General features: G+C 39.4%; 1 protein-coding gene across 2 annotated transcripts in view; it reads left to right on the top strand.

Annotated features, from left to right (window-relative positions):
• Positions 1-1300: 1300 nt before the first annotated feature.
• The window catches only part of IRAG2 (inositol 1,4,5-triphosphate receptor associated 2), a 39050-nt gene continuing 22537 nt past the window's right edge, over positions 1301-17813 (top strand). For both annotated transcript variants that reach the window (XM_057428040.1, XM_057428032.1), the window contains exons 1-16: positions 1301-1917; positions 2280-2390; positions 3128-3308; positions 3534-3610; positions 3707-3785; positions 4382-4540; positions 5695-5812; positions 7141-7191; positions 8357-8434; positions 8984-9040; positions 11248-11307; positions 11417-11481; positions 11586-11685; positions 13269-13382; positions 13743-13844; positions 17199-17362. In XM_057428040.1, coding sequence (XP_057284023.1) covers positions 1323-1917; positions 2280-2390; positions 3128-3308; positions 3534-3610; positions 3707-3785; positions 4382-4540; positions 5695-5812; positions 7141-7191; positions 8357-8434; positions 8984-9040; positions 11248-11307; positions 11417-11481; positions 11586-11685; positions 13269-13382; positions 13743-13844; positions 17199-17362 — 2111 coding nt within the window. In that variant the 5' untranslated portion in view covers positions 1301-1322. The remainder of the gene's footprint in view (positions 1918-2279; positions 2391-3127; positions 3309-3533; positions 3611-3706; positions 3786-4381; positions 4541-5694; positions 5813-7140; positions 7192-8356; positions 8435-8983; positions 9041-11247; positions 11308-11416; positions 11482-11585; positions 11686-13268; positions 13383-13742; positions 13845-17198; positions 17363-17813) is intronic.

Below are 17813 nucleotides of genomic sequence, written 5' to 3'. Positions count from 1 at the left end.
AAGATCTGATTCTTAGCAGCTTTGGCTAGCTTTATCTGGTACAGTAATATTTTAGTAATATGTCTCTTACTCTGGTGTAGATGTCATAGCTGAATTCCAATAATATTACTTGTTTCCCTCCTTTTCGGGTGTGAGAAACTGAGAGTGAAATCTGCAGTGGTGCAGCGTCACATGGAAGCTCTTAACTACTCAGTTCAGAAGTGGTTGCAAATTGCAGAGTAAAAATTAATGTCTCACTTGAAATGTGGCTTTATTTCTGCTAAATGCACCCTTCTATGCCTTGGTCACACACACACACACACACGCACTCCCCCCTACCTTCCCACCTACCCACCTTTTTAATTATTGCCTGACAGATAATAAAAACCCAGATAGGGTGACGTGCCTCTGTAGGTGATGCTTCTTGGGCAATGGCCTGTGTGGTGGCATGAGAGCTGTAGTTGTGGCTAACTGGTAAAAGACACAACTGGGTTTTGATTTTTGTCCTTGTAGGCTCAGTTAAATGTGAAAAATCTTGTTGCTCTTCCTTTTCCCTCCCCACCCCAGCACCTGCAAAGAGCAACCCCAGAAAGACAGACTTATATTTTCCTGAAAGTAAGCTACATTTGTCTTGCCTTCTGAAACACATCACGAGATGATTTCAAGAAAGCGGCAGGCTCAAAATACTTCAACCAACTTGTGGGTGCAAAGCCACAAAAAGAGATCAGAAACTGATGATGTCTGTAGCTGTAGGTGGTACCTGCAATAAACAGCTGGACAGTTGTTGCTGTTAGACCTGAGGAAAAAAAAAGACATGGAACCAGTGAAATAAAAACTGCTACAGATGTGATCGGAAGTAATGGTTACAAAAGTTGTGTGAGGAGATTCATTTCTTTCATATAAAAATGAAATGCCCAATTTGGGATAAATTGGTCTGAGTAATATTGCTTAGTGTCTCCTTTAATCTGAAATGGTAATCGGCTGCTAGGTTGCAGGGAGTTCCACAGGGTTTTTCTAGTTCCTCCCCTCTCTGCCTTCCCCCATCCCTGTCATGGTTATTGTATTTAAGAATAAGCATTGAGATTTTGGAAAGTATTTCTTTGTTTCTTCCCCACCTTTTCCAAATCCATGTGACTTCTAGTTCCCTGGAGAACTAAATATCAGGATTGAAGTCTTCTGTCACAGCTGGTATGTGGAGCAAAGGTTTTCAAACCACTTACTACCAAAGCTCCAAGTCTGCTGAACAGAAAACTGGCTCAGGGAACATGTGTTTGTGGATCATCCTGACTCTTGTATCGTGTCCCTGTTCTTTCCAGATATTTTGCAGGAGAGGGGAATTGATAATGTCTTCAGAACCTGGAGCTAACAAACGGCATCATAACCCAGTGGACAGTATATGCAGAAAGATCAAATCTATCCAAATGATGGACCACGTCTCTAACCCTGCTTTGCAGATACCAAAGTTTCAGTCCCAAAACTTTGACAGTCCGCAGAGCAATGTCAAAAAAAACCTAGAAGAACTACTGAAGAAAAGAACTTTCAGAAGTCATGACAGTCCTGATCTGCACTTAATCAGTCCCAGCTGTGACAGCATTTTCTCTGCAGACCTGCAGTTGCTGTCACCTTGTCTTGATCACATGTCTGACTCCAGTCCTATAAATGCTACATATTCAATCTTTAAAAGAAAAGAGAGATCCAGCAGCTCACGGATGCCAGTATGTGCCATTGAGAGCTCTTCTTCATCCTACTTCAGATCCAGAGAGGCCAATACTCAAAACAAGCTGTCTGCTTTATCAAATATTGAATCTAAAGATGTGCCTCATGAGCAGAAGTATCTCACATCAAGTCCAAATTTATATTACTTTACACCTGATAAAAAGTCAGAAAATGCTGTGAAACGATCTCCTGTGCCAAAGAGGTCATCTTTGAGTGAAAGAGGTAAAAATCCTGGGGAAAAACACTCCCAGTCCAAAGTCCTAGACAGCTGAGCACTCAACCGACATAGGTGACATTTAGTTGCTACTTAAACTTGTAACAATATGTTTTAGAATAATTCAGATTTAATAAGACAACAGAAAGTGCTGACTAAAATCTAAAATTTACTCTATAAATTATTAATGTGAATATAAAAAGTGAGGAAGTAATGAGTCAAGTCAAATACTCAAATCTGCTAATTCCTTTTTTGTGGAGAAGAGATTTGGCTTTTAATTTAGTCTGCCTTTAATATAAAAAGGAGTTTAGATGTGTTTTTTGTTGTGCATCAAAGTCACTATGGACAATAACAAACATATCCTTCATAGGATGGAAGCAGTCACTGGAGTACAAAACGGACACCACGCATGATGCGAGTTTGTTTTGTGAAGAAGACCTACTGACGACCATTTTCTATGCGTGTGACGTAGACCAAACAGGTTTGTCAGTGACTTTTCATTGCTCTGTTTTGTTCTTCTATCAACAAATTTTCACGGTTCACTTTGTGTTATGGTTCCTAAGACATGATACGTGATAGAGTAACTAGTTCGCTTAGCCAAGTGGCTGTATGAGTGGCAGAAGCAGAATAGATGTCTGTGCCTCTTTTGCATGGTGCTTGTCTCTTCCCTCCTCAGTCCCCTTCCTCCTCAGCTCATCTTTGCTTTATTTTAATGCAGAGGAAGTACAGGAACAATCTGCTTCCAGCAATCAACCTTACTGGAAATGACTAATTTCTTTTAGGTTTTTTCTTGTTAGAAAATAGAACTTTGGGAAACGTCAGAGCAAGAGAGAATTCCTTTAACTTCCACCTCAAACATGACTTAAAATGGTAGAGAAAGGAGTTGTCTTGTAGACTAAAACAGTGTTAGTCACAGGGTCTGCACAGTTTGATGAGAGACCTAAAAATAGTAGCATAGTAAATGTATTGAATTTGTTCTTAAACTGGAGTCCAAAAATTGAATAAACTGGATTTTCATACTTCTGTATTTAAAAAAAAAATAAAATAAACCAAAGCTCTTCCTTTCTGGAAGAACTGCAGGGATCAGTTGCTTGTCTACAGCTCTTGAAGGCAACAGAATACACACCAGTGCGGATGGGTAGCTTGCCCTTCTACAACTGTTTAAAATTGTCTACTAGATGTAAGAGTCTGGCACATGGACATCTGTATCTGTTTTAGGAAAAGTTGCAGTTTCCAAGATAGTTGATTATTTGAGACATACAACCAGTCGGGGGTTGGAAGATAGTGGTCTTGAAGAGCTGTGCAACATGCTTGACCCAGATCAGAAAGACATCTCCATGGACCTGGAAACCTATCATGCCATCATGAAAGAGTGGATTGAGGACTGTAAGAGTAAATGGTAATAGCTTTTTATCAATCTATCTCATAAAAGCTTCTGTAAAAACAGAAGAGGAGAAAATTCTCTTGTGGCTTGTGCCTTCTGTACTCTGTAACAAAGATGTTATCAGAACACTGTGACCACAGAGTGGGTTTTGGCTGAAAGCTTTCAGATCTAAAAAGTTGGTAAGCGATTCAGTGTTATACTGATTTTGTGATTCTTGATGCTTCTTTGTTTTTTTTTCAGGGAAGATGGTGCCACTGAGGAACTAGCAGCAGGCATGGAAGACCCGGAATCCAAAGTGTATAAAACCACCCCTGAAGGTGCATACCCTTTTATTCTGGTTTTATTCAGGAAAACTCCATTTTCTCACTCTATACCATCTATAACTAACACCCCCACACACATGCTTCTTTCAGCAAAAAAGACGACTGTCCGGATGAATGTTACATCAGGAAGCTTGGAGGCCTTTGGAGGTGATGTGTCTAGAGGAGACATGTAAGTCCATTCAAGCAATTCCTTCTCAGAAGTTCCTACTCCGAGCTTTGAAATACTTGAGAACTACTTCTGAGAACTACTGTTACAGAAAACTTTCTTGGTAGAGTTTCTAGTGTCTGTTGCATGCTCTTGTTGCTACCGCATGCTTCCTCACAGCTTCTGCTCAGGCTTAAAAACACACTGGTAATTCTTCCTATTGTTATGTCGGTTCTTCTGTGTCCATTTTCCTCTTTAATTCATTGTGGTCTGAGTTTTGCCGTGTGTTTTTTTTTTTAAAACAGTACCTTCCCTAAGTTCCTAGGTTTATGTGACACTAGAAGACATTATCTCCTGAAAATCTGGTGGCACATCTTGATTTCAAGGAGCATTAAAAAGTACTTAAAACCAAAATGGTTCCTGGTGAATTAGAGAATTTATCTGGAGGTGATGTTGTATCTCAGTGCAGAACAAATCACAGTACACTGCAGCATTACAAGTCCTCTGTGGGATCTCCTCTCACCTCTCTTATCAGTGCAGCACAGCATCAGGATTTTTTGACAGTCTAAATTGGATCAAATCTCCTTTCTCAGTCTTTCCTTGTTTGGTTTCTGGAACAGGGAGACTTCTGACTTGATAATCTGTGTTGCGGACCTGCAATACAACAACCAGAAGCTTCAGGAGGAGAACAGCAAGCTGAAGCTCACACTGGAAGCTGTGGATGAGACCAACAATAAGCTATTGGCAGATAATGAGGATCTTCGTCAACAAATAAAAAGGTGGGAGACCCTGATGGCACCAGGTCTACAGTGTAATGGCCATGAGCAGACCTGTTTTCCAAGTGATTCAGCCTTGCTTCATGCTTTTAACCTCACCAGTGCTTCATGGCAGCAACTTCCAACAACTTGATTATTCTGCTCTATAACTCCTGGTTTTATAAGAACCAGGAGGTGTTGTAAGTCATTCATTTATATCATTCCTCTTACAGCCTGCAAGTTGCTGCAAGTGCACACAGGCAAAATCTTAGGGTAAAGCAAAATCAAAGAAACAAAGCAGGAATAATAATTTTTTTAAATGCTTAATATTACTAAGAGAACAGCTAAGCACTGGAAGAATTCCAGTCCCAGACTACACGCTTGCTGACAAGCAGAGGGGAAATGGGCATTTAAGAGCTGGTTTGCTAGTCCCTTGAGGAACTAAGTGAGTTTTCTTACTAGCTTAGTATTGCTGCAGCCTGGGGACCCATCAATGCCACAAGTACAAGACTTTATTTAGAATAAGTTCATAATGCTAATCTGACCTAACTAATTCAAGTGTGATATAGTTACATGACCTGCAAAATCATTCCCAGTATCTTCTGTGGAGTTTAGGCCAGGAGTCTGCAGGGTAGCTGGCAGGGGATGTATGCCCTCATGTTGTACCATGTTCTCAGGAATGTTCTGCAGTCTAGAGCTAGCCAGGAAAGATATCCACCAGCACACTGGTTAAATATAAACTGGGGTATCGGATCAGGACAAGAAAATGATGCAGTGCTTATCCTTGAAAACTGAACTGAAATGGTTTCCTTAACTGCTAACAATGAAGTGCTCTAAAGATGAGGTTATGTGCTCAGGTAAACTGACATTTGACTATAACAAGCTAGGTTGTAGGTGAATGCAAACAAAAGCACACTATCTTGGATGCTATGTTTGCCTGGGGTTTTATCCCTTATTGTGAGAGTGGAAGGGGGTGATAAACAAAAGGTAAGTCCATGAGAGTTTATTTGCTGGACAAAAACAACAGGCTTGCACTTGACTGTTGATCTTATGTGAAATATCTGTACCAAAGGAAGTCCCTGGTGGCTTCTAAAAATACTATTCTTGGTATTTCAAGCCTATCTAATGACCAGTAGTAACTCACTAAAGTTTCTCTGGATTTCTGTCTCCCCATGCAGCATCCAGCATTCCGTGCTGAAAGCCAAATCGCTGGAAGAAGAACTAGAAGAAGCAAAAAACAACCTGAACCTGTTGGAAGAGAAAAGACAACAGATTCTCTGGCAGAATAAACAGCTAGTAGGTGCTCTTATTTCTTAGCTTACATTGTACAGCATCTCATACTTTAGTGCAGCAACAGCATGGTTGCTCAAACTGTAAAAATCAGCAGTATGAGCTCCTCTGTGCCAGTAGGTACTGGAAATTTTTGAGGGTGTTTTGAAATGTGATTTATTAGTTTTACAAAACCAATGTGAAGTTTCTTTAAACTAGTGTCAATTGGAATTAATAAAACAATTAACGGCCAGTCTTGCATATAATTATGCTTGAAGACAACAGCTCGTGTGCTGCCATCATGAAATTCACGTGACTTCTAAAATCAGCAGACAGAGGTTTTGTTCAGATGTCCACACAACTTTTCCAAAACACCCTACGTTATTGCCAATGTCCATATGGGTTGGTAGGTATAAGAAGAAGCTATGAGAAATCTTTCTACTCTGGACTGGCAGATGGAAGCCAGGCAGCACACCTTAGTGTGTCTAAAAGAACACAAGCTGCCTACATGACAACATCTGGATTGAACAAAAGGTGTCTGAATATCAAAGCCCATCTTGACTGTAAGAGGTGTGAAGGAGTCTGGTAACAGGGGTGATGTGACTGCAGCTTTGGCAGGTGTTTCCAGCCACCGAAGTATGGGCTCTCCAGAGAGCATATGTTTGCATTGCTGCCACGCATGTTGTTCACACTGCAGTGGCATCACCATGTTTTGTTGTGTGGGTGCAGCTGTAAATTGATGCTCCACAGTGCTCTGTGCTGCTGATGGTGGGCAATTAGAAATAAGAAAGGCTTCCATGCCAAGCAAGAACACAAGATTTACTTTTTTTTTGTGCTTTCCTGCTGCAGTGTGTGTATATTATTGATCTGCTTTGAGATCACATGTATAACTCACCTTGTGAGAAGGAGGAGGGGTGGGAGAGAGAAATATTATTAGAAGCTTTGTAGTTGTGCTTATAATTCCCTTAGTTACTGTTCCCTGTGCAGTGGAAGCACTGCCTGGGATACTGCTACATTGCTTCATGTCCGACATGAAAAAAGTGTAGTGTGGCACATAGGCTTTCTAGTTCTGTCTTTACTCAAGCATGAGTGCAACTAGACTTCCTCTTTTTGGTCTTAACACCTCCTTCATATCACCTAGTGGTCTGAGTTTTACCCTGATTTGAAATGCCTGTGTCAAACCCCACTTCCCTTTTGGCTGTGCTCTCTGAAGCAAAGGAATGCCACACCACAACTTCATGTTGGGCTCTGGAGGCGTTTGTGGCCTATTGTTCTCTGGCTTAGTTTGGCTTTGAATATTGAACTTGACATGCTAAAAACAAAGTATTTCTTTTTCTTCTAATAAACCTGACCAGGAAAAAGAAAATCAGTCTCTCATCATCAAAGTTACTTCTCTCCAGGAAGAGGTAAAATAAATCATGACTATGCAAGTACGTGTTCTTGTCCAACTAAAAGCTGACTGTTAAGGAATTAAATGTTTATTATACTTTGAAGCCTGACATGTTAATTAGGTTATCAAGATATCTTTCATTTTACAAGGATGACTTATCATAAAACTCTGTATCTTGAAGCTGCACTGTGCTTCAGACTTTCCATCTGCTGAGTAAGTAAGGATGAGGGTTGGGAGAAGCATGGGGACAGGGACAAACAGCTGCTTTTCTCCCTCTTTTTCAAAGCTTTATAGGCAAATTAAAAATATTTCTGGTTAACATAGCTGTAAATATTATAACTATATTGAAACAATTTCCACTGAAGACTTTTTGATGTTCAGTTCTGTTTCCTTCCTGTAAGATACAAAGAAGGAATCTTGTATAGAAATGTAACTCCAAAAAAATTATATAGTGACCAAAGGCTCCACTTGCAGATAGATCCATTGGCACTGGCTAAGGACCTACATGAGGCTTGTAGGGAATATATTGCTATTGGTTGATTGTGGTTTTGTTGGGTTTTTTTTCCTTTTTTTTTCTTTTGTTTCTCTGTTTGGTGTTTTCTTGTTTGGAGAAGAGCCATTCACCACTTTATTTCATTAAAGTAAATGTTTTATAAGCCAGTTTATCAGGTGATCAAATGTTTTAATACTTGCTTACAGCCTATGTCTTAGACTATTTAGGATGAAAGAGAGAAACAAGTTAAATTATGCATAATAGTGAAAAGAGGCACTCAATGGATTTGGGGATCTTATGATGCCAACATCGTAGTCATTGTTCGTTGCATGCTTATCATGCTCAAGATTAGGCTTTCTGAAAAGCTTGTAATTCCAAATAGCTATTAAATTGCATCTTTCCTAAAATAATCCTCATGCTGCAGGCCTGAAAGCTTTTCCTTAGCTTTTTAGGTCTGCTTGTAAATCACATCTTGAAGTTTTTCTCTTTTAACAGTGCTCTAGAGAAATGAGGGGAAAAGGAGCAGAAACAGTTTCAGTGGTGCAGGCACATAGAATGCATGTGCATAAATACTGGTAGTGCTTTAGAGTAGGCAGCACCTTGGGGGTGGAGGTATCATTTTGCCTAGTTTCTTCAAGGAGAAACTGTCAATCAATTCAGCTGTGCCTGTACACTCTATCTTGTTTAGAACATTAGAAACAGCATGGATACTGATGGACTTCAAAAGAAGATATTGGAGCTGTCTAAAAATGCGGCAGAACTTCAAGTAAGCATTTCAACTCTAGGAGGAACAGAAGGACAGCCTATAGATTACTTGTGTCTAGTGAGAAGAATTTCTGCTTCTGGAAGGTAGACAGCCCTGAACCTGCCTTTGTTAAAGAACTGTAGTGCAATTAGACAATGTGACAGCTTTGACTACGAAAGTTGCCATCTGGATGTTTAAAACTGGGTTGATATAAACAGTCCACAGTTCCATTATTTCCTTTAAGGAAAGAAGGTTTCCTTTTAGAAAACCTTTTCCCCACTATTTGAGAAAGTTTGTCAGAAAGCTGTGCTTTGGCTGATCTTGCTGAAACTATTACCCTGAACAGACAAGAGGAAAAAAATATGGCTGTGAAAGCTGAGAAAGCTTTCACTTTTAACTGGGTACAAGATTTGAACTTTGAAGAACACCATCCAAGGTACTCACAGAACCTGATTTTTCTAAAATAGGAATGTTAATAACCTTTGTCCCTTTCAAGTAGGACACAGGAACAGACTTGTGTTATAGTGCATACCAATGACGGGAAGTATTTTTGATCTTTTCATTCTTTAGATACAAGTGCATATCTATGAGACCACTGTGGTGAATAAAGAGGCAAGCTTGATCCAGGTTAGTTGCTCTTACTTCATTATTGTCTTGACTGAAAATACTGATTATGGGATGCTTTGTAAAAAGGCAAGGCAATAGTCTTCACTGTGGCACTTTTATTTCTACTGTTCTCACACTACAGAACCTGATCCTATAAATTGCTTCAAAGTAGGCGAGAACTGCTTTAGGACCTGGTTATGAGTTGGCATAATTAAAGGTTGCAGGATTTTGATTTTGTTTAAAAAAGGAAAAAAATCACAACTTATTAAAACAAAACAAACTGCAAACTTCAGAAAAGCATACAGAAGTTTCTAAAGGCTACAGGCTACTTCTTATAACACCTGATGAAAGAATGTACCTGCAGAAGATCCTTTCCTTTGTGTTTTACTTCAATTGCTTAAATTTTGTGCCAAACTGATTTAGAGCCCAATGGAAAAGCAAATTTGTCCTTTCTCATTAGTGAAGTAGAATTACCTAGGCTTTGCTGAAGACCAAACATTTCTGGTGTTGGTTTTAAACTTGTATTTTTTATTAGAAAGCAAAGACATAAGACCACATAAGGGTGTTGGAATTCTCTGGATTCATGAATTATGGACATAGCTTTCTAGGCTAATGGAATTTTTATTTAGCAGGACAGGTTGTAAATCAGCTGATGAAATGTTTGACTATTGGGCTGTTTGTAAAAATCAATTTTGCAGCTGAATTCAAAAAGTGACAACCTGACTTTAGGGTGATCCAGCCAACAATTTTGTACCAGAGTGTTTTTTAATAGGGTTTTATTTTTTGTTGGTTTTTGTGTTTTGTTTGGGTTTTTTTTTAACCGAAGCAGCTTAAGAACACAAATGAATTAACTCTTTCTTTTTGGTATGTTTTTCACATAGCTTTCACTCCTCCCTCCTTGAATAATTCAAAACATTTGTGGCCTCCTTAGTATCCTTTAATTTTAAAAAGGCTTCTCTAGTTTATTGACTAAATGGGAATTCTGAATGCAGACTGCATGTTCTTGTAGATAAAGGTGACCATTTTGTATAATCTTGAAGAAACTGGTATGGCAAACTGAATTGCTGCTTTAGGATCTGTGGTATTAGGGCTTACCTGTAAGCTAGAAAAAGCCCTCTCATACCTTTTTATACAAAGGTATATAGATAGGATTGTTGGTTATCGAAAGTTATTATGCCAACCTTTCTTTTCCAGGCCTGCAGAAGGTACATGAAGATAGAAAACACTTTGGGGTTTTGGGGGGTTTGTGTGGGGGGTTGTTGTTTTTTGGTTTTTTGTTTGTTTGTTGCTGTTTTGGGGGTTTTGGTTTGTTTTTATTATTTTTTTTAATTGGGTTCTGGTGTTTTGTTTTGTTTTGCATTATTTTATTTTATTTTAAACCTTCAGCACCATACATCAGTTTTCTCTACTAAGGCTGGAAACTTTGTTTTATAACCTTGCTTTTCCTGTTTAGCTTTCTGTGTGTTTCATCTCTTTCAAAACCATCAACTATTTTTAAAAATAAAGAGTAGGAAGAACTGTAGATAAAAGGGGCGAGAGGACCAGAGCTCTTACTTGAAATTACTTTTTTTTCTAAGAAATTCTCTACTTCTCTGTGCAATCTTCTATTGTAATGGCATTATATGAATGAAGCCCATTGCTGGTTTGGAATACTAAGAAAGCTACTACTTTTACTAACTCCTCAGTCTTACCATGAGGGTTGATATATTCTCTATCAGCTCTTTCATTAGGTGGTGTTTAATCTGAGTCTTTTGCCCTATGTCTTTAATCATGAAAACTAATGGGGATAAACTCTGAACATTGCAACCATTTAAGGATCAGTTGGACTCAAACTCTTGTTCATAGTCCAATTTTTCAGCTAAACACAGAGTCCTTCCATTTAGCTTAAGAAGCTAATGCTGGTACAAAAACCATGTAAGTAATAAAGTGTAGAAACTGGAAAGAGAATTTCTGTCTCTTTAATTTTAGGAGCTACATAGAAAAGGTCATCCAAGTGCTTTGTTAGTCAGTATGCAAAGTAATTCACTGTATTCTTTAAAATCTGCAACTATTTTTATGTTACGTAATCAGGCTGCTGCTCAAACCTAAATAGCATGGCTTACTGCTGTGATGCAGGATTGAGTATAGTGTTATTCTGGTTACAATACATCATAGCCGTAAGTGTTACAAATGCACTTCAATGTGCTAGTTGTTGGGTTGTGTCATTTGAAGGCTTTTTTTCTCCACAGAAAGAGCAGGACATCAAAGAACTGAAGTTAACCATTGTGGAGTGTTCCTCAATAATAGAGGTAGGGGACCAAGTTTAGTTTTTTGATTATGAGAGGAGAAAGCATGTACATCCTTTGCTTATTCTGCATGACAAACTAATGCTCTAACCAGGTCTGATGTATGTTTTAGACTTTGCGGACAGAAAAGAATAAACTACTGGAGAACATGCAGCACATGCAGCAAGAGCTGATCTCGTGAGTATTGCAAACAAGGCCCAGGAAGTGCAGTTTGTCACAGGTCAAAAAGAGCAGATGCATTTTTTTCTTATTATTTATTTATTTATTTTTCTTGCTTTTAGAAATGGGTTGAATTTCCCATTGTTGTGCAAATTGAACTGCAATATTCCTGAAGGGACGAATTCACTGCACTGTGAACTGGAACTTGCTCAGTCTTCCGAGGTATGACTCAAATCTTTATTGAATATCATTCCAGTGTCTTGCATCAGTTGGGAAGAACAAAGCTCATTCCCTGTAGGTCATTAGATAGCCTTGGAATTCAAAGTTATTATTCCTACTAGGCAAGCATAGAATGAGAAGGTTACGTTATTGTCCCAAGTATGTTGGAGAAAGTACAAAGAAAAACAAAGCACCTGGAGATCTAAAAAAAAAATGAGACTTTAAATCTGGAAGTGCTAGAGTCATGCATGTAGCTGGCACACTTGTAGGAGAACACATGAGTTTTCAAATATATAAAAGCTATTATGTTGCAGGGAGTAACAGTCTGTTTTCTTTTACTGCCTAGATGAGATATGAGCAATGATTTTCAATTGCAGGAGGGGAAACTTCATTTTCCTTGAGATCTAATGTAGTGAAAAGGAAAATTGAGCATTAGAGTAATCGCCTTGACAGGGTTGTAGAGTCTTCACCTAATTTATTCTTTAGGAACTCTGATGAGTATCTGCCTGTAGGTACCATTCCCTTGCTCTTCAGCAGATACAGTGGAGACTGATCTTCGGGGGGACATTACTGCCCCAATGAGGTCTTTGAATAGTAACTCTGAGGAGGACAGGGGAGTCATCCTTCTGAGTCTGGCACAGGCTGACAAAACCTTAGCGCTGCAGTTGAGCCTGTCGGTTTGGAGCTGTAGTGTCCCCCATGTCTGCAGAACACCTGGCATGTGGTTTGGTAACTTCCGGGAACTATGCTTTTGGTCAGACAAGCTTCACATAACACTGGAAGTTTGGTCTCTAATTTATCGTTCTTGGAGCTTTCCAGCACTCCAATGGGGAAGAACTGAAAAGAATCCCAAAACCGATTTATACGTACACTGTGGTTTTGGTTCAGATTTTTATCTGAGCTATTCTGTGCCCATTTCCCTAAAGGTATTCCATGGAGTACCATCCTTCCTGACAGTGCTGTCTTCCCTTCAAACGCAAGCTGTGTAGCCAAGCTGATATGCAAGATATGCTATCACAGGGATTTTTCTTGTAAGACTCCTGTGTTTTTACATGTGGTGCATTTGCAAAGAGTTAAGATTTGCCACAGGAAAAGAAAAAATCTACTAATGGACTAAAACTACAGGCCTGGAAAAGAGATGTATACTTGGCTAAGCAGCTCCATTTCAAAAGTAATGTATAATCCCCTACTGCAGCTCCCCGTAACCACAGTGAGTCATTGTGCTTGCTTCTCAAATGTTGCAATGAGACACAATTCCACCAAATCACCTGTAAAGCAAGTAATGGCTCTGCTTGTTCATCACTTGGTAAAGCCTCTTCTGAATAAAGATAACTAATTATTGACTTTCTCTTGCTTACTCCTGATGTGAAAATTTATATTGGATCACTCAGCAGCTTGGCTGGCTTGCTTTTTTCTTTTTAAATCCCCATGACATGAAAAGCTTTTACAAGTTTCAAGTTTCAGTAGCTCTGACCTTCTGGTAAATACAACACAGGGGTACTTCAGAGAAGTCTAAATGTCACTGATGCTGGTTTGCAATAAGGAGATGTCAAAATAAACTAGCTGGCTCTTCCATCTCTTCAAAGATTACCAAGACTGAACGGACAGCCCTGGATGAAACACTGGACCGTGAAGTGCTGGTTTTACTTCAGGGACCTGAATATGGGGGAGAAAAATTTAAGACTGTCATGCGAAATCTGGTCAGTGACAGAGCTCATGTGAATAAGGATATGGTCTTCTATCAGCCTTTTAACTGAGATGTCTGCTAGCACTGATACTTGGATCATGTTTACTCCTTTTGAAAAATTAAGAATAGCAGCTTTGGGAGTGGAGTGGGGGGTATACTCACTCTAACAGTGTCACTTGGCACCTACGCTAACACTGTCACTTATAACCTCGGTAATTCTGGGCAACGCTGTGTCAGACTAGTACTGGAGATGCCATGGTTTGGGGTTTGGTTGGTTGGGTTTTTTTGTTCTTATTTGGTTGGTTGGTTTTATGCGGGAAGGGGTGATTGTTTGGGGGTTTCATTTGATTTGATTTTTTTTCTTGATTTTCAGCAAGAGGAAGCCTCTGAAGCAGAGGAGCTGATAATGGCTTCTTTACAGTGGGTAAAAGATTCTGATGTGAGCATGCAACATGTTTGGGAAAGAAAACTTGTGGTAAGCAACTCTTTCTCTAAAGCTATTTTATGAAATAGTGGGGCTGTGCAAAAGCTTGAGGTCGGTATCTAACTGCTGCTTGCTATGTATATTAATTACTTGAGATCATAGCAGTACGTTTGGGGGCTGGAGATGGCTGTATGATGAGAAGTCTTTTGTAACTTCTTTTGTGAGGAGGTGGAGGAAGGAGAAGATTGCTTTTCACTTAAATACTGTGTTTTTCCCGACTCGTCTTGTGCAAGAGCTCACTCTTAAAACTATGCTTGAAGGAAAGGGTAGATGAAGCAAGTCAATTTGAGGATGAAAATGAGGTCAGATGGCAATGCTCACTGTGTGAGCTATGAAGCTTGTCTTCCCACTACATGCTTCTCTGTGCCTTGAGCACCTATTTTCTACTGTGCTCTGCATCTGGCTACAATAGTAGCTGGTTTCACCACTGGGGAGGATGGAGGTAGCTTTATAACCAGACTTCCAAATCAAAACCTTCATAGTGTTTGCTTTCTTTTGAAAGGCAGAGAATTCTGTTTTTTCTGGACACGCTCCACAGGACAGGTTCCTACAAAAACATCTTTTACAACTTAATCTAATGTATTTTTACTTTTACTCATACCTCTTGTGAGGCTTCAGAGTAGAGGCTTTTGCTCAAGGCAACCAGCAAAAATAACTTCCCTATGTGATAGCAGCAGTCTGCAGGCACAGCTCAACTCTTTGTGTTGTTTCCTCCTTCCCTCCTGTGTAACAGCACAGGTTCTGAAATTTGTATCTCGCAAGATGAGGCTTTTTCTCTAACCAGCCCCTTCTTGCTAATCTGTTATTAGGAACACTGCTATGGAAAACTCCACCAAGCTGTATATTGATGCTGTCTTTCAGCTCCTTAATAGATGCAAAAACTCGGTTCATCCCACTTGGGTAATAGCAGGTGGCATCACAGTATGTGCTGCTTTAAACTGTTAGCTTTTAAGCAGAAACCTATTCTTTTCCTCTAGTGTTGCAAAATGCTGTAGTTGACCCTCTTCGTCTTTCCTGGGCAGGCATGAGCAATCATTGGAGCCATCCAGTCCTGCAGCCAGCTTTAAGTTTGGGGCTTTTTTTCCTTTTTTATGGGAGTCCTGAAAGCTTTCCTTTGGAGAAGGTGCAAGTGTCTCTGTCTCTTCACCCTGGTATAACTTTGGGTAGACTCTAGGAAACTTCCGGCTCCTGCATTGCTGTAGCTCTTTGATCTCGACTAAAAACTTCGTCCTTCAAAGCTGTCATAGCTGAAAAATGCTTGTTAACTTACCCTGCATGTTGGGATTGTATTCCTGTTAAACATATGAAGCTAACAACTTCTGGTGTGGGTGTTCGAGTTGATCACTGCAAATGAATACTATTCTGGCTCCTAGATAGCAATGCATTTGAAAACTACATTAACAGAGGATCAAAGAACAAGATTCTTTAGAAATAAAAGGGCCCATCTTTCTGAGACTTGTAGGGATGGGTAATGACTTAATGTCAAATGTATTGTCTTCACCTAGCTAGATCAACCCAGATATATGGGAAATATGATAGATGGAGCTGAACAACAGTAGATCTGAAAAAGAAAAATTCAAAGTAGCTTCTTCTAACCTTAGAGTTTTTGTAGACAAATGAATCGAATCTTGGACTACATATTCCCACTTAAAGACTAAACACTTCCCCACCATTTCCTGTGAAATATATTATGGACAGGTTCTGCTGGGGTTTAATATTTTTAAGCATGTTTAAAGTATATTATTCATAGACTAAATTTTAAGTCTGTGTTTTTGTGCATATATACATATATTTAAGCATACATAGATGGTGCTCATAAAAACTATTTCACTTTTCTCCTGCTGGAAGATGAGACTGTGTCATATGTGCCCTGCTAAGCCGATGGCACTTATGTGTCAAAACCATGTTATTTATAAGAGTGAGTGCTGCCTGCCTTGGCTGAGAAACTCGTCTTCAGGATATGGGCATTTGCATATGGTCACATTCCGTGTCATCCTAGTAAACCTATCTAGCTCGGGCAGCTGGATTTTCTTGTAGCATGACGCTGGATGTGCTTTTTTTGTTGTCGTTGTTTGAGGCTCACAAACAGCTTTAGGCTCTAACATTATCTAGCAAGTAGATAATGTAGCCCATGTTCTAGAATTAATGTTTTCCCCTTTGAACTAATGTAAAATCACAGAATTAGGAACCTCATTTTTACCTGACCTTTGACTTTTCATTAAGCATTCTTTATAATTCACTGTTTTGCATGTTCTGTTGAACAAAGTCAGACAAAGAGGACTGGATTTTTCATTCTTAGTACTTTATACTGCAAGTTAGAGAGGATTCTATGTTACTTAACACCTCATTATTACTCTCTTCCCCTTTTTCTTCCTACAAATCAGAGGGAAAACTGAAAGCCCTTGTCACGGGGTCATCTCTTGGGCATTTTTCATCTGCTAGATATGTACTCAAACTGAAATATGCATTTACCATTGTTTGGTTGGGTTTTATTTTGCTGTAATACAAACTCAAATTGGTGCCAGTGGGCTTAGTTGTGCTTTGAGGAAATGGTCACAGAAGTCTAAATTATCCATTTTAGTGCTTCCTGCAAGATAGTCATTATTATTAAAACTTCCTTATGAAATCCGTTTTCCATTGCTGTATCTGCAGATCTTGTGACAGAGTTTTTCTGGGGTAAGTTAAGACTGCCTCCTGTACCATGTAATCTTCTGCCACGCTTACCGTAAATACTTACTAACAGTATATTTGTTTTACAAGGGACAAAGAGGAAGAGAAGTATCTGTGCACCCTAGATCTACCTAGAAAGACAGGCTGAGAATAGCTTTTGATTTAAAGTAGCCTTGTGAAAAAGTGGGAGCCATTTGTCAAATTGATCATACTGAAGGTGTGCGTTTTCTTGTGCAGACTTACGCATTGCTCCATCTTAAAGTCTTAAAGTACTAAAACTTGGCAGGAGTCTGGCCTGTGTATCCCCACATCCTATCGGATTCAGGTGTTGGAAGGCACAGGTTTGAAGTTTAGGTAGCTTTGCTAACCTGTTAGACTGCAGAAAACAGCTCTGTACAACACAAACACCCGTTTCTCCTTTATAATTTTTTCCTTATTAACATGTATTTTTCCATATCTCTCCCTGTTCCCCCACCCCCCATCACAACCAGATGTTGTGTGAGCAGATGACAAAATATTGTCAGTTATCCACTGTCTTTACTGGTGATAGTGTTGAATGTAGGTGATGATACTAAATGGTGAAGCAATCAGTTCTTATCTCACTATGGTTCTGGTTTACTCCCTGGCTCTACTCCTCATTTAATCACATGGCAGTTCAGTTTCAAAATTCCATAGGTTCTCAAGCAAGAACTAGGAGAGAAAAGACACCTTTGGATCCAGAAACTTCATCTCTTGGAAAAATACAAAGAATCCCTAGATAAGGATTTTATTCGAATGGCAGCCAACCTGAGGAGAACCAAGACGGAGCAACTTCACCTAAGGAAAGAGCTCTCTGCCAGGTACCCCTTCAAAGCAGTGTGTCTTTCTGGTTTCAGTTTGTTGTTGTTGTTTGCCTAGCCTTTTGGGGAGGGGGGGTGGTTTGGGGTTGGTTGTTTTTTTTTTGTCTCGTGGAACAAAGTTTACTGAAGTCTGAAGACATTTCACAGAGGAAACTATCTGATGTTCTGGAGAGTTAATCTCATTCTAGCATAACATTTACACTATGTGGGAGTTAAGGTTTATGTATGAGCTAACACACGATCTTGGAGATGTCTTTGAAAACACCAGGGAGACTACAGGCTGAGCAGCTAAAGCAAGAGGGCACTGCTTATCTAGCAGGTGCCACCATTAAACTGCTGGGTTTTGCGTGAAGCACAAGACCTGTAAAATACACTTCTGCAGGTGTTATTGTGTTGGGAGACAATTGCTAGGTCAGACAATGTAACATTTCAGTTTATTTAAGGGTATAGC

The sequence above is a fragment of the Pezoporus wallicus genome, unplaced genomic scaffold (assembly GCF_028554395.1).
Source record: "Pezoporus wallicus isolate ANWC-B61680 ecotype Strahan unplaced genomic scaffold, APGP_CSIRO_Pwel_v1 scaffold_3294, whole genome shotgun sequence".
Classification (NCBI taxonomy): Eukaryota; Metazoa; Chordata; class Aves; order Psittaciformes; family Psittacidae; genus Pezoporus; species Pezoporus wallicus.
The sequence above is the reverse complement of the archived record's forward strand: the minus strand, read 5'-3'. Positions and strand labels throughout refer to the sequence as shown.